Source organism: Scophthalmus maximus, chromosome 12, assembly GCF_022379125.1.
Source record: "Scophthalmus maximus strain ysfricsl-2021 chromosome 12, ASM2237912v1, whole genome shotgun sequence".
Lineage (NCBI taxonomy): Eukaryota > Metazoa > Chordata > Actinopteri > Pleuronectiformes > Scophthalmidae > Scophthalmus > Scophthalmus maximus.
In genome coordinates this window covers 18,971,640-18,999,177 of record NC_061526.1, presented here as the reverse complement: position 1 = coordinate 18,999,177, position 27,538 = coordinate 18,971,640, and the positions used below count along the sequence as shown (strand labels likewise).

Sequence of the window (27,538 nt, the reverse complement as noted above, 5' to 3'; positions counted from 1 at the left end):
CAAAAGTTGCACAAATCCGGCGTCGTCGTGTCGACTTCGCGTCGCCCATAACTCTTGCCCCGAATACATCACTTAAAAACATCAACCTGTCGATGTTCGAACCACATCACAAGCCCCTCGCCGCGGAGTGCGCCTCTGCAGGAAACCAGCACCTCACCCCGCCTGTCTGTTAACCTCAAGACCTTACTTCGCGCAGCAACTGATGTTGGGTTATCCCGCGACATTGAACGCAGCATTTCGCTTAAGATTGCCATTAACGTGTATAACGGTGTTATATATACATATGTAGTTATATATATATATAGTTATATATGTATATATAGTTATATATATGTGTGTGTGTGTATATATAGATATACATATCTATATAGTTATATATATAGATATAGATATAGATATACATATCTATATAGTTATATATATTTCATAACCCTTTCCACCTGATTTGTGTATGTCAACGTTACACTTTGTGACTCTCTCTCGCCAACATCACCTGCCGGTGTCCAGGCCGAGCACCTTTTGGTGTCTCCAGTTGAAGGGATCACTCCTCATCCAATTAAACCCGCACCGGGGCTGGCTGAGGCCAGCGCCAGCAGAGTGTCTTCTTCTCTTCTCCGGTGTGTGTTTGTATGCAGTAACTCGTGATCCCTTCCGCGTGTTTGCAAGGAGAATTGTTAGATACATAGAAGAAGGAAAAAAAGATTTCAGTCATACAAGGTGGGCTAGTCATTGTAGTAAGGCCATCTGTGGCCACATTACATAATGTAATGACAGCTGCGCTAACAACCCAGGCGCTATTGGTGGAATTCATTTTTCATTTTTCTAGTTTTTGCTACATCAGAGAATATTTTCTCGATCAGCCGAATGGGTGATATATATTTCATGTTCGCTGTCTAACTCAGCACAGCCTATAGAGAGATTCAGAGTCTGTTTAATGATTCACTCAAACCATCAGTAACACAATCTGTCGCTGTGTCTGAGCCCTTTGAACTCGGTCTGTTGCTGTCACTCAAGAATGACAGAAATACCCTTTCTTATTCCTTGCTGTACCACGCTTTTTCATAATGGGGAGAGGGGATGGGGGGTATCGTCGGGTTCCGCTCACCACAACCAGAGGATATGAGTCAGTAGCTTTTATACTCGTTTTGTTTTTCTCAGCAGCAGGATCACTTGTCTTCCTCGGCTGCTGGACAGTCTTTTCCTTACTTACATTTTTGTTGACCGGCATCCTTTGGAAGACTCTTGGCTTTGCTCCCACGCTGGCGATGATGTGACTTCTATGAATCTCACCTTATAGCTTTGCCGTTAAAGTAAATGCTGCTCGTGGCCCTCAGAGCGATAGTCACTGTGAAGTAATGCAGTACACCCTGTACACTTTTCTTCCAGGCAGTTACCGCCTGTCACGTCTGTCCCTAACTCATCACGCATGAGTTCCCCTTACAGCTGCTTGATATGTCCACTCATTTCATTGTCATGCTCTGCACTCAAGTCAAATACAGACACAGGCTAAAGGAAATATAGTATATATATATATATATATATATATATATATATATATATATATATATTCAATAGCAGCTAATGCTTTTCCTCAGTTCAGTCTCAATAAAAAAATTTCCCAGTCTAAACCTTTATATAAAGAGCAAGCCACTGTAGGTCATTGATCTAAGGTGACTTTGAGACTCATGTAAACTGGCATGAAAAGCTAAATATAGTCTGGTTTTGCACCATTAAGTATGTATTTGTGCTATTATTTATTTATGATGGAGTTATGGTGATCTTTCTTTTTCTGTTTTGATTGTAAGGTCAAGTTTATTCCATGCCGAAGTTTTGGGTTACACAGAGTTTGAATCATTCATTCTTATGGCCTAACAAAGCAAGCTGACTTAATTTATTCTGCTGTTTTAAGAATATTGGGGTGATGTTATATTTGCAGGGAGACTGAGTGGAATATAATTATAAAACTGGCAAAACCAATTTGATAAACTCTGATCCTGCACTCTAGACACACACACACTGCAAAATATCATGAATTAGTAATGAAGACTATACTACAAGACAGTCTACTGGGCATTTATGTTAGTTTTGGCATTTCTGAAAAGAATGTTAAGCCTTCTTATTAGTTAGAGGGTGTCTTTGTGGAATTAAAAATAACCATTTTTATTTAACTTAGTAGTTAACCATACGGCTGGACTTCAGACTTGTTTCAGTATAAAAACATTGCTGGTTGAATTGGACACTATCACTTTGCTATGGCGTAATCTTCTCCACACATCCAAACTGTCATTGGATCAGTTTTCTGAAAGATTTCGAAACCTTGTTTTTCAGGCCATTGGAGACTACACCAGTGGCAACCATGTCAAGCGGGTACAGCGCAATAAGTCTCCTTAAATGTTTTTTACTGTAAGTCCATCTTGTGAGTTATTTTATAGTATAGTAATACTAATGTTATGATCTTGGTGACTCAAAATATATATATATAAAAAAAAACACATTTCCAGTTTCTCATCTTCAGGACACATTTTGACCGTCTATAGACTAATTCACCTGCGGATGTCTGTCCTGCTCTGTGGAGTGATGTTCCCATTAAAGCAGGCTTAGTCACACTGAAGGGTAGTTTCACTGATAGCGAAAGCACGGATGGTTGGCTTGAAACCCTCCTGGATTAAAGTGTATGTATGTCAAACAGTCTTACAACACCACTCTGATATTTACTATGACTTTGCCTTTTGAAAGGGGAAGAAAAAAATGTTAACATTACCAGTTTTGGCCGACCAGCACTGGATGGATGTGGAAGTGCCGTGTAGCAACCTAGTAGTGGTAGCTCTCAGACTTCATTTGCTTCCACCCTCTTCCCTGTATTAGTCTGTAATAGCATTCGGTACATATGTTTGTCTATCACTAATTGCATTCCCTGCCACAAACTGGGCTAAAATTAGTTTAATGCTCAACACCGGTTGCGTCCTGAAACTGTAAGGACAGCAAGGTCAGACTGTGGCATGAAAATGGCTGGACCTCAGCCCGCTCTGAGCTGCTACGTCGCATCGCATGTAACAAAGCTCGCGGAGGGCTTCTCATCTTCAAAGTGTCTCGATGAAAGACGCTTCATTCGAGAATATTTTCCATCCTATTGAGTTGAAGGACTCGACTCAATGGATAAATAAAACCGTCCTTCCTGTTTTTTCTTATCTCTGAAAATTCCATTGTCCACTTCCACTGTCACGTCTTAGACATGTAGTTGCAATATTAATACAGAAAAGGGCTGCATCAGATTGGGGACAAACAAAATGTATTTTGAGTCGTTGAACTTTTTAATTTGCACACTGGGTCTTCAAAGAAAGTGTATTTTTCTTTAATGAAGTGAAAGACGTGTCAGAATCGATTAAACCCTTACGTCAATATCGTCTTTCAGGGCACAGCAATGCTTCGAAATACTAATTGAGCAAATGAGAAGTAAATGATTCTACAATATGACCTCTTACCATTTGCACAGACGTGTTCACAATGATTAGAAGTTGTAATAATGTGAAAAAATGGCACGGTAATTAGTAGATGCTTGCTTTGACATCAGCCGCATTTTATTGATTGTAAGTAACATTTATTAAGAACCTTTACTTAAGCCCCGAGCATGTGGGGATTGAATGAGATCTTTACTTGAGCGTGTTTGTGTGTTTGTACCGACCCAAATGTAACTATAAGCGCTCTGCAGCCACCTGCCGATCATTCTTGAGGTATTTAAATGCCTTCATACTGCAAATGTTTGGGAATTTTTGTGGATCAAATGCTTGGAAACGCGTTCTGCTCTGGCTGTAAGGGGCCAATTTCCTGCCCCACTTTCAGGCTAGTGTGCACTTCATTTTGTGAAGGCATTCCAGACAAATAGTTTTTCGAGATTTCTCTGACTGGAAAAAGTACAACTGAATGCCACTCAATACTCGCAAACTTTGGGCAAATCCATCAACCTTGGCTTCATGGAGTAGCAGTTGTAATGAGCCTGTATTTAATCAATCTAATATTTCCTCTTGTACATTTCAATCATGGATGTACTGTATTTGTGTTAAGCTATTGAATTTGCACAACAGAGTGGCATTGCTTTATTCAGTAGCAAAAAACAGCTGCGGAGTTAAATGAAAGAAGATAAATGAATATTAATTTGAATGACCAATTTATAGATAAATAACTATAACTTAATATAAATTGAGCAATTTCCCCTGAAGTATCTATTTGATAAAGAAGTAAACAGACTTCCACAGCGACAACATGTCCTGTAAACATCTCATTCCTAATGAATTGCCACACCTTTAATCCAGGTCAAAAAGATTATGGTTTATTTTCATTTTAGAGACCATCTCATGTCCCTAATACGTGATGCAGTAAGAAGAGCTGGAGAGGTAAAGTGTGTGTTGACGGTGATGCCTCTGACTGTGCGTTCTTATGAACTGGCAGACTGACAGCGTTTGAGGTTCCAGTCTGTGGGGTGAAGAAACGCCCTCAGCCGCGAGCCATGTAGCACAAGGAGGGCTGGGTGTCTCTGCTGTGTACCCTCCACATTTACATGGCCTGACCCAGTTCAGCAATGGCTAGCGGTGGGGGGAGGGGCAGTCTGGGGGAAGCTAAAAATACCACCTCTCGCATTAGGCGGCTCCATTGCAGAGGGATCCCTAGAATTGCTATCCTCGACTTGCATCGAGTTGTTGGCACGTAGAGGTGTTCAAACTGCCAGAGGGTTTCCTTAGCGTGGAAACAAAGACATGAGTACATTTCTGAGATCACCACCTCCTTCGTCGTTATCTGCTTATTTTCACCCGCCTCGGCCCTTCTGGGCAGAGGATTTGGTGTGAAACTAATGTGTGATGGCAGCCCTAAATAGCTTGGGTAGGGAAGAGCCTTATGATCTTCTTTAGTCTCTGGTCCTTGGGTGAAACGGCACATATTCGTGCTGAGCTACGGGGGTTTGCTGCGGCTGCCCACAAAGGGTTAACCTTAGCCTCTGTCATTCAACCATACGATGCCAGCTGTTGGCTTGGAGATCCAATCACAATGATTTTCCACTGTTGTGACATGTGACCTGCTCCGAAACCCGAAACTGTCGCAGCACAGCAAATGTTGGCACCTCCTTCGGCCCGGCGTTGTTGCTGCTGCTCGTGGGGCGAGGGGAGTGTGACTGCTGGAGAGGGCTCGTCGAGTAAAGACACGAAGACGGGGAAATGGAAAGGGCAGAGGATTACATTCATCGCCATAGGCTGTTGCACATGAGCACTGCTGCCACTGCACCGCATAATTCATTCACACATTTCAAAAGCCATATGCAATGTTCACTTGTTGGAGACTGTGGATGAGCTACAAGACACTCTACAGTCCCTGGTTGTTACCAAGATGATGCTTAACTGACACGTCTAATGATTGACACCCTGTGTGAGGTGTAACTTGCCTAAGGGTCAATTGATCTAACAATTTTTCATGGAAATCAAAACTGTGGTGCGAATATTAATGTATGTCCTATGACGTTATTAGGCAAGACAGCAGTTTGCATGTTGTCATTAAAAGTCCAAAATGATTGCTTAATGGACATTTGCAGACCCCCTATCTGTGGTGAGTGTAGGATGTGCAAACGAGGTGTGCTTCCTCCTCAAAACGGGGATTTCTGCGATCTCTCCCACCCCAGCGATACAACCGGCCCTGCAATTATGCTGTGTAATAAATAATAAATTCTGTCCCGTTTTCCACAGCAGATGGCTCCAAATAGAATCTCAACATGTGACAGAATAGTTTCCAAGAATCTCAGTGGAATAAGCTGCGAGCGTTGGTTTGTGCAGTGAGCAATGATAAAGGCTGCATTTCTCTCTCCTTGCATGCGCGACCCAGTTTAAAGTTCTGACATATTTTGGAGTTTGTTTGGATTTGCATGCTTGGAAGTCCTGTTTGGGTATAAAGACACATGAATTGTGTTCTCGTAAACATGTTCCGATCTCTGCGTTACAGCCAGATATTCAGAAAGTGAGAAAAAACTCCCCTGCTGAGGGTAAGTGCAGTTCTTTCCGAGCGTACGAAGAACATCCATGTCTGTCTTCACTGGTGCATTTCTTTATGTATCACATGGCAAAGCCCAGGTTCCCCTTCAAGGCAGATTATATGCTAATGTGGCTTTCTTCCTCAAAGTACAGTATAGTGTTTCACAAATTATTTTCAGGCCCAGTAATCAGCCCCATCTTGTCGAAATCTTTCGAATAAATCCAATCCCACATGAATGAATCAGCCTCACTGTGTTAGGCTGATTATAGCTTGAATGGACAGCAACCCCTCATTAGAATGGACTCCCCCATGTAGAGCACCATGGAGCTCCCTGATGCCACAGATAGTCTTAATTAGATTAAACACAAGGCTTTTCCTAAGGTAATCAGTCAGTCGGTGCCTGTTCACCACGTCGCCCCACCAGTTACACTGCAGGGAAGCTCGTGGCTTTTTTTTTTTCTGCCTTTGATTTAAGTTTCTCCTCTTGTCAAACCCACTGTATTTATATGTGTTTGACATGGCAGGGCACTCATGTAACATTACATAATGCAATCATGGACTGTAATGCATTACTTGAAATCTGGTCACTTGTGAAAAGGAAGCCACTGTTCTTTGTTATGCAGATTGTAAAGTTCCTTTTAAAACGCACTACTGCTATGTTAACGCCTGCCTTCCACACTACTCTGGAGTTTTTCGAGCGCCAAAAACTGAGAAGTTTGGAAACGTTGCTCGCCCCCAGTTTTAGTTTGAACACTGCGCTGTAGTATGGACGGGCAAAAACTGTCACCCGCATTTGCTTCCTGATTGTTTCTTCACGACTCGACAACCAGCAGTTAATGAAACTTTTAAGTACCAGTTCCACCTCGCCATTTCTCCAAGAAAAGAAACCCCTTTTTGAAAACGGAAATTTGAAATAAGACTGCTTGTTTTTGTTCTGCAGGCAGAATTTAATCTCGTGGTTTACTGGGCTTGTGACTGTCTACGAGTAGGTTACCAACAACTGGCCAGCAAACACATTTTGGCAAGTGATTAAGCTTGTGTCTCATGTGCATTAAGTAGTTTTAACACGCATCCTTCAGCCGGTCGGAAAATCAGCAAATGAATGAGACCAAACATGGTCGATTTCAAATCTGACAAATGTTGCTAGAAAAAACCTTCACCCTGAAACATCTGCAAGAAGAGTTGACTTTGTTTCAACTGTAGATGAACATTGTAGAGGGGGCGTTTGAGTTGTCAATGCAGGAGAAAACCAGGGAGCAGCTCGGAGCGCAGTGATTATTGAATACTAATGCTCCATTCTACTTGCATACTCTGACAAAGCAGAAGAGTGCACATTAGATTTCTGTCTGGATGACAAAATGATTATTATTTTTATAGATCTTAAGTACAGCTAATCACAATCTTGGCAGTGGCTCTTGGCAGTTTGGCTAATTTTTTAGCTACTTGTCCCAGCGGCAAGTGGATTTGTGTAAGGGCCCGCATGTTTCTTGTAATGTGGCAATAAAAGGTTTTAATAAAATTTAGCTGCACAACAGATCTAAAGAAACCGTGACATCAACATATCATTTAAAATACAGTATAAGTAATCACAAGCATCCCAGGTCGAAGCCGGGAAAATGCACCTTGTGTCATAGTCAATATGCACAGTAATATGTTGACACGGTTAAGAAGAAACTGATGAAAAACAGATGATGATATTGCAATTAAGTGGAAATATCCGTTTGTGATATCTGTAGAAATCTTGCTTCGATCTGTTTTTTAGGACACCGGGAATCGGCTTCTTAACCTTGTTGGCTTGCTTGTTTGACCTCAATTTATTCAATGAAATTTTATGAAAAGTACACCTGTGCCTCAAAAAAGGTGAAGGCATATTTGATGCTTTTCAAAATGTCTGTTCCTTCTATTTGTCCTTGGGATACTGTTGTTGTTTTGCAGCCGGTTCATTTTTGAAAATAAGCCGTGCAGGCCCGCATGAACACCATCATTTGGTATCGCAGCAGGTGATACTGCACACTTTGCCCAAACATAAGTTTGTTTTTTTTGTGCATGTGATATCAGTAACTGTATGGGGAAACCAAAACCCTGCTGCCGCCGTGCATGAAATAACACTTGATGGTGTCACTAAAGATAATCTTTGTATGCGTTTGCTCTTCTCTTTCAGATCTACATCCATGGTGATCTCCGGCTCTGTGGGTGATCCTCAGTCACCATGAAAGACTAGGCACTCAGCTCTCCAAGGGGGAATGGCTTGTTTTCTATCATCCCTGCCCTGCTACCTGGCGTATGACTCCAGCTGCCTGTGAAGGGCCTGTCAGCTGTTTATGGGAACTACTACTTGGTTTGCACTGTTGAGGATTTAAGCTTTTTCCAGGACAACCCTCCCCCTTCTTCTTTTTTTGCGCGCGTTATTTTTACCCCCCGCTGTCGAGCCCAACGCAACAACGCTTTGCAATAGAGTGGGGAGGCGCTGAGACAATGGCAAACAACTCGTACAGTGGGGTGAAGAACTCCATGGTGGAGGCCAACCACGATGGAGAGTTTGGCTGCACACTCAAAGACCTGCGCTCCCTTATGGAACTGAGGGGCGCCGAGGCGATAAGCAAAATTGGGGAATCTTACGGGGATGTTCAAGGACTCTGCGGCCGGTTAAAAACTTCACCTGTAGATGGTAGGCTAACGTTTTCCACTCCACTACTCAACTTGATGGCTCTTGTTTGACTGGATCAAATACAGGATGTTTTCACAGAGTAGCGAGCGCTTGTCGGATCGCTAATGTGGTTGCACACATAGTTCGGGAGGCATGTCATTGGCTGTGTCATCCACATTGTGGATACCTTGACATCACTTCCTTGGAAAACTTATATGCCAGACAGGTGGCCAGGCGGCTGGCTCTGACCTGGGCCTGTCCTGCTCTATTTCAAGGCCTGTGGATATGTCCCCCACACCCTCCCTCCCTCCCTCTCTTCCTTCTCACCTCTGTGTGTGTGTGTGTGTGTGTGTGTGTGTGTGTGTGTGTGTGTGTGTGTGTGTGTGTGTTTGTGTGTGTGTGTGTGTGTGTGTGTGTGTGTGTGTGTGTGTGTGTGTGTGTGTGTGTGTGTGTGTGTGTGTGTGTGTGTGTGTGTGTGTGTGTGTGTGTGTGTGTGTGTGTGTGTGTGTGTGTGTGTGTGTGTGTGTGTGTGTGTGTGTGTGTGAGAGTGTGTGTGTGAGAGTGTGTGTGAGAGTGTGTGTGTGAGAGTGAGTGTGAGAGAGTGAGAGAGTGTGTCTCTGCGTAGACTTCAGACAGACCAGCTGTCTGGCAGGGACACAGAGGCAGGTTGGTGCTGTGGTGCTGGACAGGTCGATATATCCCACATGCAGCGGACATCCAAGGCCGTCAAAATTAAGAACGGACCATGCTAATAGTTATGGAAACATTTCCAGTTAGGCGGTTGTCAGTACCTCTCTCACCATTTTTTTGTTTTTAGTTTTTTTACTACTCATTCTCTCTGTCTCAGTTTGTCCCTCCATAGACAGTCTGCCTAATCGCCAGCATGACCTTGACTGAACTCTTATGGGAGGGGATTTTCAGTTTGATCCCAGATTAAAACGGCACCGCATATTCACTGAAGCAGCAACAGTCCCCTGTATGCATTGTCTCAAAGCAAGGGAGAAAAACATACATTTCCTAACCAAAATGAATGCCACAAATGCTGTAATACAGCACAAAAGCATCTCTTATTCAAGAATCGCTACGGCGTTTGATTCTTGACCTTTTCATTTATTGACGGTATGGTCAGGGGATGAAAACCACGCAGTCTCTGTAGCTGCTGTCACAGTGAGTTTTACAGGCCATTGTCTTTCCTGTGAAGAAAGTGCTGAATTGGTATTTGTCTGTTCGGAGAGCGACAGAGTTACCTAAACGTGTGTGTGGCTATTTCAAGTTGGTGACTATCAAACTGCTTTCATACTAAGCAGTAATTTTAAACTTCAATTTTATTCTGCATTCGTATTCAACATCAGCCATCTTCATTTTCAGATTATCAAATCTGACTCTAAGACTGTGAGACTTTATGCTCCATGATTTCTAATAGAAACAAATATTAGATATTTTGGATTTTCATTCTTCACTGGTGAGTTCGACTAGGCCCACGTTTGTTCCCCTCCGCAGCAGTTGCCGTCCGACTTGGTTCGCAGCCACCGAGTTTTGATACTTGCCATAGGCTCATTCGTCACCGGCTTGTGAAATTAAGCCATCATTTAAGATTACGGGAGCGTTTTGACAATCAAAAAGGGTATTTCTCATTAGTTGGTTGGTCATTTCTGGAACTTCTTAAGACAATCCTCTGCTAATCCTCCACATTTCCATGCCTTTTTTTTTTCTTTTTTCTTTTTCACCACCCAAGGAAGTTTGACTGAACTTTGGAGTAGCAGCTGTGCATGAACGTTAGCTAGTTTTCAAAATCTTAACATTTAGAGGTAAGGCTTGTTTGGATTCTAATGCTATTTAATTTTCCATGTTGCCGCATAAGTCTCGATGTCTCCAAGTTCTCCCATTTCACTTAGGTTTCAATTCATTGGGCTGCGATTCAAACTGATTAACATACCAATTCAGAGATGGAAAAGAGTTAATTATGCTCACTGTACAATGTACTTTCCAAACTGTGACAATGAGCACGACTTTATTCAAATGTTACGTCTGTCGGTGAACCATTAACCCAGTCGATGTGCCGCAGTGTAATGAAATAGCAGGTGCAGCAACCACAGATAGAACACATCAAAACAAATTTTTGAGATTTTATAACAAACTACATTGATATTTTTTTTTCTTCCACATAAACTGAAATTGACAAAGAAAACTCTGTCTCCATAGTGATGAGGATTTCTGTGTGTGTGTGTGTGTGCGTGTGCGTGTGCGTGTGTTTGAGAGCTCATCAATACCTGAAGCTCTGGCGGTTGGTCAGTTGCTCTTATTTGTATGAGTTCATTTCCTCTGCTTGCAAAGTGTTTATTCTGTTGCTAAACACAGTGAAATTGTGTTCAGTTTCAGTTTTGCCTCACTCGTTCTCTGTTTTTCTCTTAATTTTTTTTTTTTTTTTTTACCCATTATGGGAATCGGTGTTCAAATTATTAAAATAGATGTGAAGTGTTCTCTGTGGCTCTTGTGGGAGGAGTTGAGGAATTAACGCCAGTGATGCTAGTGTTACCTTGGCTTGGGCACAGTGTGCATCACTTGCATGGGGCACAACGCGTAGAAGACTTCAGCCTTTACCAGGCAGGGGTCCATCGAAAAGTGCATTATGGGAAGTTTAAATGCTGGAATTAGACCCTGCTAGGCAGGCTGAGCTGGCGGACTTGTACAGGGAAGTGATGCTGCTGTGTGGGTTCTACTTATTTTCCATGGCCTTGCTTGAATAGTCAGGCCATCTGTGCCTCTTCTGCATCAGTTGTGACATTCTAGTTTTTTCTGTTTTTTTTATGTAATCCGTCTCTCTCGGGACGTCCAGCGGTGTATGAGAGCAATATTAAATCACTGGAGTCCTGTTATTACCAAATTCCCAGCTTTCCCCCCCCCCCCCTGTTTTTCTCAGCATTGAATTTGACAGCTTCAGGGTCATAGTATTGTTGTCGGGGGTGTACCTTAACCAGATGTCTGCATTTGTGCTTGGAGTCGCTTTCTTATGTGCACCCAAATCAGTTGTTATTCAAGAGCAGTATGTGGTTTGGTCAACTTGAGTATCAGTCGACGCCCAGGAGGGAATTGTGGGACGTGGGCAGGTGTTGGAAGTGTCTGTCACTTCCATTTGTAATAAAAAAAAATTAAAAACTCACACTGTAGCATCAATATATTTTTTAGCTCTTCTACTCACGCTGCAGCGTTTCTTTACCCCCTATGGGATTGTCTGGTCCCTCTGCGTAATAAGACTTATAAAATGGACACGGCCACTTTACATCAATGTAATTGACAGTGTTCCCCCATTTTTTCCCCTGTTGATTGCTATTTTAGTGGAGTCCAATATTTGGTCTATTGATCCGATCGACCGGGCTGAGAGGCTTCCGCAATTGGACTGAAGTTCAAACATTGACAGGCTCTCTGTATCAGTCATCCCAGACTCCGCCACCCCCCTCGTTCAACAGGAAGGCTCAGGCTGTTAAATGATAGTTTACACTTTGTCGTGACTTGGGGGGGGGCTGGCACAGCATGTCGTCATGTCTGAATTCAACAGGATCTGCTTAGATGGGCTTTTGCCGATGAGTAAATGCATATGGCCAAACTCTGCTCTTTGTATTTAGAACAAGGTATGGTGTGACGACAATTGGTCAACCTTCAGTGATGAAGGACGTGTGTCCTCGTCTGTGGAATTAATTTTGTTGATTTCAGAACCTTAATCTGTGAAGTAGATAACAGTTGAAACCTGAAATTTGAAAGTCTAGTCTTGATTCTCCAGTATGCATTGTCAGGTAGAACAGGAACTCCTTTTCTGGTCCTGAGTACAGCAGACGAAAATATGTTAGCAAAGGAGTTATTCTGTATTCTGTGATGAAATTGCTTTGACGTATCCATTTAATACGCTCTTTTGGAAGTGGAACGATCATGCCTTAATAATGGAGAAAGTGGTACTGCTGCTCCATTCTCTAAGCAAAGCCCCGCTCATTGGCACGGAATCTGCTTATGTGCAACAACACCCGAAATGAACCTGACCGCTTGAAAAACGGCAAAGAAGCCATGGGAAGTGAATGCTCAAAGGAAAGTAAATAGAAGTTGGAGAAAAAACAACCACAGCGAGCTTTTTAGCTGGTGTTACACTCACCATGTAATTTTTTATAAGATTTAAGGAACAGCGAAAGGCTTGGCTCCTTTAATCTTTTGGCATCAGAGTCATTTTATATGGCCTTTTGTTGTTGTTGTTGTTGTTGTTGTTGTTGTCGTTGCTGTTGTTGTTGTTGTTCCACTCCATTCCAAAGGAACAATTTTCTAGAAAAGGTTTTCATAATGTGTCCATTGCCAGTGGGTACCATTTGTGTAAACCCTAAAAATCTGGTATTTACTTGATAAAAAATTCTATAACTTGACCAGAGCTGACAGGAATCCCATAGTTTCATGTGTTACAAAGGACACTTATAGCATTAATCCGAAAATAGCTCACTCGTTTAGCGAATTAATCTAAAATGCCTTTATGCGAACTAAATGGCACAATGTAAATATGCTGTCGCATCTTCTTTTTTTTATATGAGCTTTACATATTCACAGTCATTCAGACTGGGACTATGTGTAGGAGAAAAGAGCAGATATCCACACAGTGGGTCCAGTTCAAGGGTCCAGATGAAGGGTCTCTGAATGAAGGTTTCTTTCAAACAGCTTGTCCATCGAGGGATTTGTCTCATTGTACTGGACAGTGTGTTGGCACCGGCAGGGGGGGGGGGGGGTCATCTGATTGTGACAGGCTGACACTGAAGGCCTACCTTGACCCCCTCTGGAGTGGTTGAAATGACAGCACCCTGAGGGGTCAGCCGGGGACAGGCACCCAAATTAAATGGTTAATGATTAGCCGTTTGACTTGAGACGCACTCCGGGTGCTAGACTGATATAAGGGGGGGCCGAGGCCAACCTATTTTCTGTTTGTGTAGCCAATGGAACGGGCCGGCGCGCCGATCATCCCGTGTCACTTGTATTTATTGCTCTAATGATGAGGGAAAACGTGGTGTATAAATTGAATGGGGTATAAGCTGTCAGCATGTTTTCATTAGATGCGTGGAGAATCAAAGCAGACGGTGAGAGACGGCCAGGCAGCAGCGGCAGGCAGCTATGCAGGATAAACCCTGAACCCTTTTTTAATGTGCTGTGCTGGTGAGTCACCGCTGTTCTCCTCACCTCCCTTTCAGAAAAGCATGTGTGAGTGTGAGGTTGTAATGTCAAATCACCATGTGGCGACACATTTTCTTCTTTAGACCAAACTTGTTAAAAGTGATAAATGTGAAAGAAGCCATGTTTTAATTGAGTCAGATCTACAGCCCATGATAATAGATGACATGCACCAGTCTGCTTAAGCATTCCCTCCTCATTTAAATAGAATTAGGAGCAAAGTACAGTCCAATTGTCATTGATCTGACAATTTAATTATTAAACAGTGATGATCTGCAGGGAAAAACCTGATTCAACTCTCATTTTCCTAAACCACAATATCTCACATTTTATAGTTGTCACATACTTGGGAGTAAAGGAGTAATTATTAAAACAGTTTGATTAAACATATTTTATATAGTATTGGTTATAGGTTCTCAAATGCGTCACAGCTGCCTCTTCGTAATGTTTGGTTGACCTTTTTTTAATATTTAGTATTAGAGTTGATACTGGTTATATTTACTGACTGGTTATTTTCAATGTTCTAAAATGGCAAGACATTTTAGTGAAAAGGAAATGAGCATGATCGGGACACTGATGTTATGTCTACATGTTTATACCATGAGATGGCAGGAACACGCACAGAGGTCTTTAAGTTTTGTTCGAAAAATGAATAAATACATTTGTTTCAACTGTTACAACAGGCAGCTCTTCATAAAGTGGTCGTACATCCGTCTTTCTCACTTTGCCTCGATGTAGTGAAATCTGTTTTCTTTTGTCTGAAACAATCGAAAGTAATTTATTTTTCATTTGGCTGCGTGTTTTTGTGCACATGAGGTGGAAAATTGTCTCGGGCCCAGATGAGCAATATCTGTCACTCCCTGCGCACAGGGAGTGGTGTCATGATTTGTATTGTACCTCTAGGCTACGTGTGTGCGTGTGTCCGTCCTTCTGTCTATCTGTCTGTCCTCACTCTGACCGTCGTGATCTCCTTCCCTATCAAGACGCTGCTATTCTCAGTGCAGCTTCCCTTCCGCCCGTCAGTAGCTTTATTCTTTAATAGCCTCAGTCCCTTTGCACCCTCAACCCCGACCCCCGCCCTCCCACCCCCATCTGTCTGTCAGTAGCAGTTTCACACAGTCACTCTTCCCTGGCCTCTAATTTTGCTCCACCTCCTCTGAGCCCCGCACACACACACACACACAAACACACACACTCTCACACACACATACACACACAGCTCCATCCAGTCTGCACAGCCACCCACGCACAGTCAGTCAGTCGGCATGAATAGAGCTGAAAAACTGTCATGCATCATCAAATGTGCGAAGGCCCTTTTGAATATATGACTGTGCCTTGAATGTGGGGGCATTTGAATGGGTGGCTGCGGAATGCTCCCTGTGCACATGGATGAATGGCTCTCTGGCCAACCAGACATGCGATGTGTAAAAGAGATGACTCTATAACGGGACAGTGGTATGTGAGTGTGCAGCTGATTCAACCTCTCTACTCGATCAGTCATTGTATTTAAAAAAGAAAGAAAAGAGAAGGGTCAGTTTATGGGATTAGATTTTTTCTCTGGCATCCCTGAAAATGGTTGACATGCTCACAGAATGTGTCATTGTTCAGTGACCTTTAAAAAAAAATATATATATATATATATATATATATATATTACCAGTTGGTTTCGACGTCCCAGTGAAGCTCTCCTCCTGTGAACTTAACAGTCACAGATATGTTGGCACATGATTGAGGCTTTTTCTTTTTCTGGTGTGAACATAATTTGTTTATTCAAATCTTATTAATGAAATGCTGTTGTTCTCTTTTTTTCCACATCCCCAGGTCTAAGTGGACAGCCTGCAGACATCGAGAAGCGGAAAACAGTGTTTGGGCAAAATTTGATACCACCCAAAAAGCCCAAAACTTTCTTACAGTTAGTGTGGGAGGCGCTACAGGATGTCACTCTGATTATCCTAGAAGTGGCAGCCATAGTTTCACTAGGCCTTTCTTTTTATAAACCTCCAGATGCCAAAAGAGAAAGTAAGCGCTTCATTACATTTCTATTCCCTGTACTCTATTGATGCATGCTGCTGTTAATGGATATTAGTCTTTTTTTAATTTTATTCCCTGTTCTCTTGGTGTTTTACGCAGCATTTATTTGTCTCAGTTTGTGCATTTCAATGTGCCTGGATGATGGGATGATGATAATCTGGGGGAAACTCACTGTGAAGGCTGTAAAGGAAGCGTTTTGATATTTAGCTATGCCACTGTCCCTTTGCAGACTGTGGAAGGGCTGCTGGAGGAGTGGAGGACGAAACCGAGTCGGAGGCGGGCTGGATCGAGGGGGTGGCGATTCTTCTTTCGGTCATCTGTGTGGTGCTGGTGACGGCGTTCAACGACTGGAGTAAAGAGAAGCAGTTCAGGGGCCTCCAGAACCGCATTGAGCAAGAGCAGAAATTCACAGTCGTCCGTGGAGGACAAGTTATCCAAATTCCCGTGGCTGAGATCGTGGTCGGCGACATTGCACAAATAAAATATGGTAAGAGCGGAGCGGCCTTTTAATTAGGCCATTTAGTTAAATGGAGAGTAGATAAATCTATCAATTAAGAACGCTTGTGGTAAAATACCATGCAAAATTCTTTCAAAAATAAAAGTTCTCCTTTTGTAATATGTGTGTGTGTGTGTGTGTGTGTTTCAGGTGATCTTCTACCTTCTGACGGCGTCTTAATCCAAGGCAACGATCTGAAGATTGATGAGAGTTCACTCACAGGGGAGTCGGACCATGTCAAGAAAACACAAGAAAAAGATCCAATGCTGTTATCAGGTAACGCCAAGCCACCCTTGTATTTCAATTTATCAAATGTTGTCTCCTTGCTGACTGTCACCAGAAAACAATAAAGGGTTGTACATGATGATGTTATTGAAAACACATAGCTCTTACTAAAACGATCAGCAGTCCAGTTCAGTGTGTGTGTGTGTCAGTGTACACACTGCTCCACCACTGCCTTTTGATTCCCCTTAGCACGGGCTGTATCACTTTTGCCGTCACTCTCACTAATGAAAGAAGAGCATCCTCCTAATTAACAAAGGGCATGAGCGAGCTTTTGGATGCTTTCTACCTTTTCTCTTGCTCTCTCGGTGTGTTTCACACTCGTTTCAATCTTGCCTGTAGCTAGTTTTCCGCCCTTCTTTTTCTGTCTTTCCCGTGTCCTCCCAGCCATAGATATTAAACTGTGGAGAAGCCATGTGAGACTTGGTTTAATTCACCCAGACTGACAATTGGCTTTTGATTAAAGGCTGTTGATTAAAGGGCTGAAGGGTTTTGCATCAGTGTGTCTTTTGTCTTTTTACTCGCAAGTGCACCGTTTCCTTTTGTATTCGTCGCCTGCATCTTAAAAACCTACAGTTACTTTTCCTTCTTGTGTTGAGCTGAAAATGCCACTTGAAAGCGCGGCTAAACCACCTTCTCAGTAAGCAAAGGAATCCTGCTCAACATTAAGTCTGACAAATAAGTTAGAAATGTATATTTGCTTAAGCACAAACAGAAACAGGGCACACTGTATGTAGTCTTGGAAACAGAGGGGGAAACATTGCATGTATCATTTAGTCCAATTCTGTACATAGCCTCTCCCACCCTTTCCTTATTGACTCACATTTTATTTTCCCTCTTCTGTCTGAAGGCACCCATGTAATGGAAGGCTCAGGGAAAATGCTGGTCACTGCTGTGGGTGTCAACTCTCAAACTGGAATTATCTTCACTCTACTCGGGGCCAGCGAAGATGACGACGACGAGGATGAAGAGGAAAAGAAAAAGGAAAAGGAGGAGAAGAAGAAACAGAGGAAAAGTGAGTAGAGTAGGAGACTGGCCTTCGTCCTGTAGAGCGAGCAGAAGATTTAAGGTACAGTGCTGAGCTGTCAGAGGCTCTGCTGCTACTCACAGCTAATGGTTATTTCAGTTTCCAATAATCTGCCGTACATTTTCTTGATAAATCATTTTTGTCTCTAGTACAGTGTGTGTGTCATAGTTTGTGTAATTTCCCACAATCCAAGTTCAGTCCATTAGTCCAAAACCTCAAAGAAGATACTGAGATCATCACATTTGGGAAAGTTAAACCAGTAAACATTTGGTTTTTCACAAACAAAAATCACAAAAGTTGCTGAAGAATTTGTCAATATGCTGTCAATGAAATGATTGATGGACAGTTGTACCTCTACTTATGGACATTGTGTCTAGGTTATGATACTTTGGATGGATTTTTGTATAAAGAAAATATTTTGTTTGTCATAAATGCTCTGCAGGAATTGTCATGTTGCCTTTTTTTTTTTAAATCAGAGAATTATAATAACTTTATACATGACATGCATACATAATGATACTTTGCCACAGTGGTAAATGATACAGTAACTGTATGGCCCACCCGTTATTAACTCGGTCGTGCTCACTCCATGGTTTATGTTTCCACAGTAAAAAAGCAGGAGGGGTCTGTGGAAAATCGCAAGAAAGGTAAGTTGCACATAACTGCACTTCAGCATTTATGTCTGAGCCTTTAGCTTAATCAGTGTCTACTTCTCCCTTTAACAGCGCTGGATGTAGGTTAAAGCCTCAATCTGTTAATAATTGGCTACAGTGGTTTTATGCAAGTAAAGAGGAGTTGGATATCTCTGCATGTCCCCATGTCGGCGCATACTTGGTACGGGATGTTCCTGCCCATCCATTGTACTGTCCGAGCCTCCCTTCTGTTTGTCTCTCTCCTCTTCTCTCGTCCTTCCCTGGCACATTGCGCTTTGAGCAGCAGGTGCTACTGAATCCAGTTATAGCGATTAGTGATGAGGAGATTAAAGCCACGCAACAATTCTGGGGCCAGAACATCTGCTTTCCCACCCATCTCACTCTCTCCCTCCCTGGCACCCACACTTTGATTTTTCTATTCACGCCCCAATCTGAACTGTTCAGAGTCGAACCGTAAGACTCGCACTGGGGCAACGTCGGGCCGACAATAAAGATAATGAGGCTGTTCGGTGGAAACGCAACCAGCCACCCGGGCTTGTTGTCCTCCTGGGACGCCATGATCGGTATTGCTTGGGTCTATGAACACAACCCTGGCGCTAGTCCCTGTTGCACAGATTCCCTCTGCCTGCCAGGAATCAACAGTAATCCTTTAGACTGAGATTACACAGGCCATGTAAGTGCAGAACAAGCCACAGTCCACAGCAGCTGCAGTAGCTCAGTGTTAATGCCCCTCCTCTTCCCGCCGCATACATTCACCCACAGCGCCATGCCACTGTCCATACCGCAGTAAATAGAGCTCTTAGCATTGACCATTAGACACCAGAGGCAAGACTGCAGATATTACACAAGACACCCACATAATGAATTGTAGTTATTAAAGCAAAAGTTGACAGAGACATTGGAAAGATGTAAGTTTTCCTTTAGCGTCCGTGTCCGGCAATACTAATAATTTTATCATGGTGAGTGACACGACAGAGACTGGCCCCCTGCTGGCCCGCCGGCTGCCTCCCCCCTTTGCCTTTTGAGGCTTTGCGTCTCCAAGGTTACCTGGTTAGATGTGGGTTTGGGATTCCTGTCTGTTGTGCGGGCGTGGGAGGGGTTGGGGTGGGGGGGGGGGTGTCGGGGGTGTCCAGAGGGGTTTTTTGAGGAAGAGATAAAAAGAGATTTATGGGAATTTAACTGGCAACAACTGCTTGGTGGTTTCTGTCGAAAACGGAGGTGGCTCCTCAGGCAGATCCCAGTGCTACCAGCTGGTTAACCTGTTCTTTAAATCTCTTTAGTGGAAGGATGATAATTACCTTTTCTCAATATTTCAGCTAATTAGTGTGCAGTCAGGTCACTAAAGTTCCATGAATAAAAGAGAAGCAATAAAAAAAACATTTATTGAGGTATTGTTAAATTGAGTGTCACGTTGTCTTACACGTGAAATATTCCCATAAGCCAGTATTTTTGTCACATACATATTACCTGCAAGATCAATTAATCAAATAACTTGCATTTAAAATCTTATGTTATGGAATGTAAAGATTTCCTAGATATTAAAGCTGACATGAAATTACTTAATTCTGAAATGAATCATTACGTTTCTTCATTCACTGGCGTAAAGTTAGTTTCTGTTGCTCGTCTTGCAAATGTAAGCTGCTTGGAAAATCCCTAACCCTAAAATTTTGTATTAGAGGGCATTTCACTTAACGGCTAGTTCTGCTTGTCTTCGCTGCAGCTAAAGCTCAGGACGGTGCTGCGATGGAAATGCAGCCTCTGAACAGTGACGAGGGGGCGGATGCAGAGGAGAAAAAGAAAGCCAACCTGCCAAAGAAGGAGAAGTCTGTTCTCCAGGGCAAACTGACCAAACTGGCTGTGCAGATCGGCAAAGCAGGTGAGTTGGACAAATACAGCTGTAGCTGTGTAGCCATGCTCCTTTAATCCCCTCTTCCTGATTTCTCAGTTATAACTAATAATTGTAAAAAGATATCTGAAGCATTCATTGATCATCCTCTTTTTTTCCCACCCTTTTCTCCCTCGTTCCTCCCAGGGCTGGTTATGTCGGCCATCACTGTTATCATCCTGGTGGTGCTGTTTGTCGTGGACACCTTCTGGATCCAGAATCTGCCCTGGGACAAGGACTGCACTCCCATTTACATCCAGTTCTTTGTGAAATTCTTCATCATTGGCGTCACTGTCCTGGTGGTGGCTGTTCCCGAGGGCCTGCCACTCGCCGTGACGATTTCCCTGGCGTATTCCGTGAAGGTAAACTCATGTGACCTGTGCTCTGTGCTGACTAGCTTGAACTTTAGCCTATTAAAACTGGCTGGCCACGCTGTGGAGACGAGGACTTTGCTCACTGATACTTGAAAGCAGAGCAATGATCCCATCTGCTGAACATGTCTGCCAGTAGAGGACTTTATCCTATCAAGGAGCTATTCAGTTCAATTATACATATAAGTAAAAATTGTGTTTTGCAAAATAAACTATTCTGCTTGTAAAAGTGATTTTTCAGTAGCTGTCTGTAATAATTTGATGCATTGTTTATCGTCCTACAGAAAATGATGAAAGACAACAACCTGGTGCGTCACTTGGATGCCTGTGAGACAATGGGCAACGCCACAGCCATCTGCTCTGACAAGACCGGCACCCTCACCATGAACCGCATGACTGTGGTGCAGGCCTACATCGCGGACAAGTACTACAGGAAAGTCCCCGAACCAGAGAACATCGCCCCTTCCATTTTGGATCTCCTCATCCTGGGTATTGCAGTCAACTGCGCCTACACCACCAAGATCATGGTAGGCTTCAGAAATGTGTAAAATATGCAATGTATTACCCTGAATATTGCCTTGAGGAAAATACCGACTGTCTCCTCAATTTCTTCCTCAGCCTCCAGAGAAAGAAGGAGGCCTGCCGCGGCAAGTGGGTAACAAGACGGAATGTTCCCTGCTCGGCTTTTCTAATGACCTGAAGCGCGACTACCAGACCATCCGCAACGAGATACCCGAAGAGAAACTGTACAAAGTCTACACCTTCAACTCGGTCCGCAAGTCCATGAGCACAGTGTTGAAGATGGCTGATGGCAGCTACCGCATGTTCAGCAAAGGAGCCTCGGAAATCCTCCTAAAAAAGTAAGACAACCGTTTTTAATCATCAAAATAAAATGCAGTTTGTCTTTTGTACATTGGATTGCTTCTCTTTAAGCTCATCTTTATATCAGTGTGTAGAGACATGCACTGAAGTGTGATCAAATCTCTCCACATAAATGAATATGCTGGACGAGAAGTTATCCTCCTGTAGGTGTTTACTTGTTCCAGCTGGCCAGACCCTGCAGTGAATGATATGTGTTGTGGTCTAAGCAGCTAAGAAGTTCAAGTGCATCCCACCCAAGCCCCTTACTTTGCAACTTAAAAACAGGGGCTGAGAAAATGAGCCGGTAACAACTCTGTAAGCCTCTTAACCGAGCAGGCTTCTTTTTAACCCACAGGGCTTAGTGTGACTTCTTACCACTGCAGCTCATCCTTCAAGTGCTTTGTCTTGTCCTCTTCCCTTTTCCTCCTTTGTCTCATCTACATTTTCTTCTCTTTTATCAATTCAGTATCTGTCTTCCGCATTCATTCTGCAATCCATCTACCTTCAATGCCTCGTCCCACTGGATATTTTACCTGCTCTACACGTGTCTGTTTACCGTCTTCTCAACACTTATATATATATTCACTTGCATATGAATATTTCCCCCTTTTACCTCACCCCAGGTGCTATAAAATCCTGACAGCAAACGGCGAGTCTAAGGTGTTTCGCCCACGGGACAGAGATGACATGGTTAAGAAGGTGATCGAGCCCATGGCCTCAGAGGGCCTGAGGACCATCTGCCTCGCGTACAGAGATTTCCCCATGTCGGAGGGCGAGCCTGACTGGGACAATGAAAACGATATCCTCAGCGGACTGACCTGCCTCTGCGTGGTGGGCATCGAAGACCCCGTGAGACTTGAGGTGAGCAGCTACTTACAGAGGACAAAAAAAAAAACACTCTGCCTGGGGTTTACATAACCATCATTGTCTCCATTTATACTGGTAGAGAGAATTTGATTCATAAACGAAAATAATTTGCCTGTCCTGGATTAATTATTACATAACAGAAGTAATACTTGTTTATTGGAACACTACACCCATAATATTTAATGGTCCAACAAGATTTCTGAAGAAGCATAATGGTGGAATTTGAATAATTTTCAAACACAACAAGAAACAAATGCTAAACCAATACAGCAATTGGGATATTCAGGTTTTTGAAAGACACAACTAGATGAAAGAGAACTGGGTTCATTAGTTTGCTAAATGCTCAGCTTCTTCTTCCGTCACTCATTTGCTTTGGTCTTTGATCGCTTCACAACACTAGGAATCTTTTTGTGTGCGTGTGTGTGTTTAAATCCAAAACAAAAAGCTCAGCCGAGCTTTTATTTTTTAAATCCCAAGTGATGCCGGCAAAAAACAACCTACATGTCCCTCCTTAATTGTGTTTCCGCTCCCCTCCAGGTCCCAGACGCCATCAGGAAATGCCAGCGCGCCGGCATCACGGTGCGAATGGTGACTGGGGACAACATCAACACGGCCCGAGCCATCGCTTCCAAGTGCGGCATCCTACAACCCGGCGACGACTTCCTCTGCATTGAGGGCAAAGAGTTCAACCGAAGGATACGCAACGAAAAAGGAGAGGTGGGCAGCAGCACTATACTGTACCTCAGAGACTGTTGCAGATGTACTGTTGGGATTCTATTAGGTTTTGTCTCATGTTTCTAGATTGAGCAAGAACGCATTGACAAGATCTGGCCCAAACTACGAGTACTGGCTCGTTCGTCACCCACAGACAAACACACCTTAGTGAAAGGTAGTTATGTTTTTCTGGTTTGGAATTATTTAAATTTTTTCTGGTGCTTTAGAGGTTTCATTTAAAATCTTCTTGTTTTACTTTTCCAGGTATTATAGACAGCACAGTGATAGAACAACGACAAGTAGTGGCAGTGACGGGAGATGGTACAAATGATGGTCCTGCCTTGAAGAAAGCTGATGTTGGCTTCGCCATGGTAAGTTTTCTGTTAACTAACACAGCTACAGCAGTTAATTCTGAAAAGAAAATGGGTCAGATACACAATATTAAATATGTTAAGTGGACAAATGCAGGCAGATCCTTGATCGTCTTCTCTTTTTTGTCTCCAGGGTATCGCTGGCACAGACGTAGCCAAGGAGGCATCTGACATCATCCTGACCGACGACAACTTCTCCAGCATCGTCAAAGCCGTCATGTGGGGACGCAATGTCTACGACAGCATCTCCAAGTTCCTCCAGTTCCAGCTCACCGTCAACGTGGTGGCCGTCATCGTCGCTTTCACCGGCGCCTGCATCACACAGGTTCGACTTGGATCAAATCAAAGGGGGGGAAACGCAGAGTCTGATATAGAAATATATTCCGTTCACCTTAAAACTGTCTCATTTGTCGTATTTTGTTTCTAATGAGCCATATTCATTTAATTTCCTCATGCATTAGCAATTATAAGCACCTCTGAAGTTCCTTAATAATTTTTTTATATCTGTCTTTTTGTAGTCGACATGGGCTGTGTGTGTTCTGCAGCCTAATGGAGTTTCAGGTGTCTCCACTAAAAGACCGCAGATTTACTTTCAATATTAAATATCTTTCTCATTCATTTTTTTGATTTCCAAAAGAATCACAGAAGCACAGAAAGCATAGAAACCAAAATGTAATTTCTCTCGATGTTCATGCCCCACACAGCTTCTAAACATTAGTTTTGGTTCAATTTAAATGTCTCCAATAGATGCTCCACATTTCCATGGTATTTGAGTTATTATAAAAAATGTAAAACCCTAATTCGGTGTCCTCTCTCCTCCACCAGGACTCTCCACTGAAAGCAGTCCAGATGCTGTGGGTCAACCTGATCATGGACACCTTCGCCTCTCTAGCTTTGGCCACAGAGCCCCCCACAGAAGCCCTGCTGCTAAGGAAGCCATACGGCCGCAACAAGCCCCTCATCTCCCGCACCATGATGAAGAACATTCTTGGCCAGGGAGTGTACCAGCTCATCATCATTTTCTCCCTGCTCTTTGCTGGTAAGAAAACACGACGGGCATGGTTCTTCTTCTTCGTGCTTGGAGCCAGTGAAGTCTCAAGATCCGCTCACGTCAACGAATTCTCTCTCAACCGTTTCCACAGGCGAGAAAATATTTGATATCGACAGCGGCAGGAACGCGCCCCTCCACGCCCCGCCCTCCGAACACTACACCATCGTCTTCAACACATTTGTGCTGATGCAGCTCTTCAACGAGATCAATGCCCGCAAGATCCACGGGGAGAGGAACGTCTTTGACGGCATCTTCAACAACCTCATCTTCTGTAGTATTGTCTTTGGTACCTTCATCATCCAGGTAAAGTAGACTGGAGGCTTCTGCTAACCTGTAAATATTAAATCTAAACGTTTGCTCTCTAATGAATTCCACCTCTCGTCCTGCTCCTCCAGATTGTCATAGTGCAGTTTGGAGGGAAGCCATTCAGTTGCGTGGCGCTGACCATCGACCAGTGGCTGTGGTGCACCTTCTTAGGCTTTGGCTCTCTACTATGGGGACAGGTATGACGCTTCAGTTCTGATCAGCTCCACCTTAACTTGGCCAGTTAAGAATAGCTGTGGTATTACACTGCCCCCCAGTGTTGGAACTGACTCATTAAAGAGGGTGTGACAGATTCCTGTGAAGGGGACAGGTACTGTTCCAGTCTAAAACGAAATTGAACACACTTGGAAACAACTCGTATGGTATAATAAAAGTCCATCGCTTAATCAAGCTTAAATTTCCATGCATCAACCTGAATGGGAAATCTATGCCTCCTTTTTCCTTTGAAAAAAACATACTTATACATTTTTAGATCATTACTCAGAGTACACTTTAGGAGTTTGTTGGTGTTATTGATTCTTGTGAGAGGGTTGAGATTCCTCGGAGTCGCAATGTTTTTCTGTAGTAATTGTAGTTGGCTTTCTTATTGCCCACATTCATTTGTGAGTACAGCGCTCACAACATGTCATTATCCACTCTTGGTCAAAGGAAGGTTCTCCTGCCATTGTCTGTGCTTTTAAATGTGATGTATTTATTTTTACATCTTTATATCCACATATATATATTCTCCCCCAGGGTATACACTTTTATAATTTGGCCATAGTTGCTGGAGTCATTTTAAAATATGATGCCCCTTACAGTGATTTTTTTTAGATAACTGCAGATCATTTCCCCAATTTAAGTAATTATTTTTTCTATAATTTTGTCTATGGCAGGGGGGGAAATGAGCCTGAAATTTTTTTGTCACATGAGGCCAAGCTGACGACTTTATAGAACCTGTAGTAACTCATCAATTCTCCGAAAGCCAAATATATTTGGTGTAAAATGACTAAATGATAATGACTGACTCTGAAGTGTTTATCACCAGACTATTAGCTGCTCGTCAGTGGCAGTTGAAATGATTAAACACTTTGGTTACAACACAATCACTTTCTGCTTTTTGTGACTATCTCCGGAGAACGTCGTCATCCAAGTGTGTCACTTAACTGGGAAAACCGGATGACGTCAAACTGACGGTCTCACACCGACCCCCTTTGGCACGGCTGCTAATTTTCCGGGTCACTGGCTGCTTAACGTCTGTGACGTACCAATCATCCTGCCATAATGAAATGTCCCTTTCCCGTCAGTGCTTCTCACATAAAAATCCCAATGTGTTCCAGGTGATCTCCACCGTACCCACCAGCCGCTTAAAGTTCTTGAAGACGGCGGGCCACGGCACCCAGAAGGAGGAGATCCCCGACGAGGAGCTGGACGAGCTGGACGACATGGAGGAGATCGACCACGCTGAGCGGGAGCTGCGCAGAGGCCAGATCCTCTGGTTCCGGGGCCTCAATCGCATCCAGACTCAGGTAACGATCCGCCGACCGACCCACGTGACACCGAACAGCGCACCCCGACACCAAGGGAATCAAAAGCCATAAACCCCTTCAACTCTTATTGCTCCTCCAGCTTGAAAATCTATGTTTTGTTCTCTCTTTCTGTCTCTCTCGGCTTTGTTAAAGAATGGCTTGTGCCCCGAAAAAAAACTAAAGCCCCTTCCTCTCATTTTTTTCTGTTCTGCTTCTGAGCTAAAAGCAGTATACCTGTGCCCATTTCTGACTCAGTCTGAATCTATCTGCTAAAACACCACTAGTTTTGAAGGTACTGATGAGAAGCAAGTGAATTGGATGGGATGGGAAAAGCGCGGCTGTAAGTATGGAGGGATTCGGCAGAAGGAAAGAGTGAGAGGTCGAGGTCCGAGCTCCCTCCGATCAGTGCCTTCAAACCCTTCCTCCTCCCTCTTTAACTACAACGCCTAAATCCAATTTCCACGTGACATTTTTTGTCTATGGTTACTGGTGCTTTTCTTTATTCTTCTCTCTCTCCTCTGGCCTGTGTTGTTGTTTTATTTCCTCTGGGCTTTCTCCTGTCACACTGTCTGATTCTTTGCAGATGGATGTAGTGAGTGCGTTCCAGAGTGGAACTTCCTTTCAGGGGGCTCTAAGGCGGCAGGCCTCCAACTCCAGCCAACAGCAGCACGATGTAACCAATGTTTCTAGCCCTACACATGTAGCCTTTTCCACCACTACTACCACTACTGCCACTGCCGCCAACACCGCTTCTGCCACTGTGGGGTGTGAGTGCGTGTTCTCCTCTAGTGCATGAGACCTTTTATTTTCATTATTATTTTCTTCTGTTCTTTCTAACATCTTCCTCCTCCACTCTTCTTCTTCTCGCCTAACGTTGACACTTTGACTCTCTCATGCTTCTCCAAATGTTTCTTACCCCCCCCCCCAAAAAAAAGACACCAAATATACAACATCTTCCATATTGCTTCAATAACACTGCTGTATATATATATATATACATGTATATATGTACCCTGTAACCAGGTCGCTTCTGGCGTCAAGGTGTTTTTCCTGTGTCATCATGTTTTCTGTTCTGCTTCTGCTTTGGTCTCAGAAAAAAAAAGTTTTACTGTTATCTCAGAGGAGGTGATTTGCATTTAATAATTGTTAAATATTTAACGAAACCATCCTCAGTCTGCTTTGTGCCCCCTGTAGCGCCCATGGGTCTGTGTCGCAGCTCTCTAGTCACCCGCCGGGTAAATGTTT

The 27,538-nt window shown here is 43.3% G+C and overlaps 1 protein-coding gene across 4 annotated transcripts in view; it reads left to right on the top strand.

Moving 5' to 3' along the window:
* The window catches only part of atp2b1a (ATPase plasma membrane Ca2+ transporting 1a), a 41,566-nt gene that overhangs the window by 8,515 nt on the left and 5,513 nt on the right, over positions 1 to 27,538 (top strand). For 2 of the 4 annotated variants that reach the window (XM_035610296.2, XM_035610285.2), the window contains exons 2-21: positions 8,174 to 8,680; positions 15,674 to 15,871; positions 16,113 to 16,370; positions 16,530 to 16,655; positions 17,512 to 17,676; positions 18,297 to 18,335; positions 20,062 to 20,217; positions 20,374 to 20,588; positions 20,882 to 21,124; positions 21,216 to 21,457; positions 22,082 to 22,319; positions 22,863 to 23,042; positions 23,127 to 23,214; positions 23,304 to 23,410; positions 23,544 to 23,735; positions 24,236 to 24,449; positions 24,553 to 24,764; positions 24,857 to 24,964; positions 26,105 to 26,293; positions 26,877 to 26,966. In XM_035610296.2, coding sequence (XP_035466189.2) covers positions 8,488 to 8,680; positions 15,674 to 15,871; positions 16,113 to 16,370; positions 16,530 to 16,655; positions 17,512 to 17,676; positions 18,297 to 18,335; positions 20,062 to 20,217; positions 20,374 to 20,588; positions 20,882 to 21,124; positions 21,216 to 21,457; positions 22,082 to 22,319; positions 22,863 to 23,042; positions 23,127 to 23,214; positions 23,304 to 23,410; positions 23,544 to 23,735; positions 24,236 to 24,449; positions 24,553 to 24,764; positions 24,857 to 24,964; positions 26,105 to 26,293; positions 26,877 to 26,966 — 3,453 coding nt within the window. In that variant the 5' untranslated portion in view covers positions 8,174 to 8,487. Of the gene's footprint in view, positions 1 to 8,173; positions 8,681 to 15,673; positions 15,872 to 16,112; positions 16,371 to 16,529; positions 16,656 to 17,511; positions 17,677 to 18,296; positions 18,336 to 20,061; positions 20,218 to 20,373; positions 20,589 to 20,881; positions 21,125 to 21,215; positions 21,458 to 22,081; positions 22,320 to 22,862; positions 23,043 to 23,126; positions 23,215 to 23,303; positions 23,411 to 23,543; positions 23,736 to 24,235; positions 24,450 to 24,552; positions 24,765 to 24,856; positions 24,965 to 26,104; positions 26,294 to 26,876; positions 27,061 to 27,538 lie in introns of all 4 variants that reach the window. The other 2 variants (XM_035610315.2, XM_035610306.2) reach the window with 2 other exon arrangements.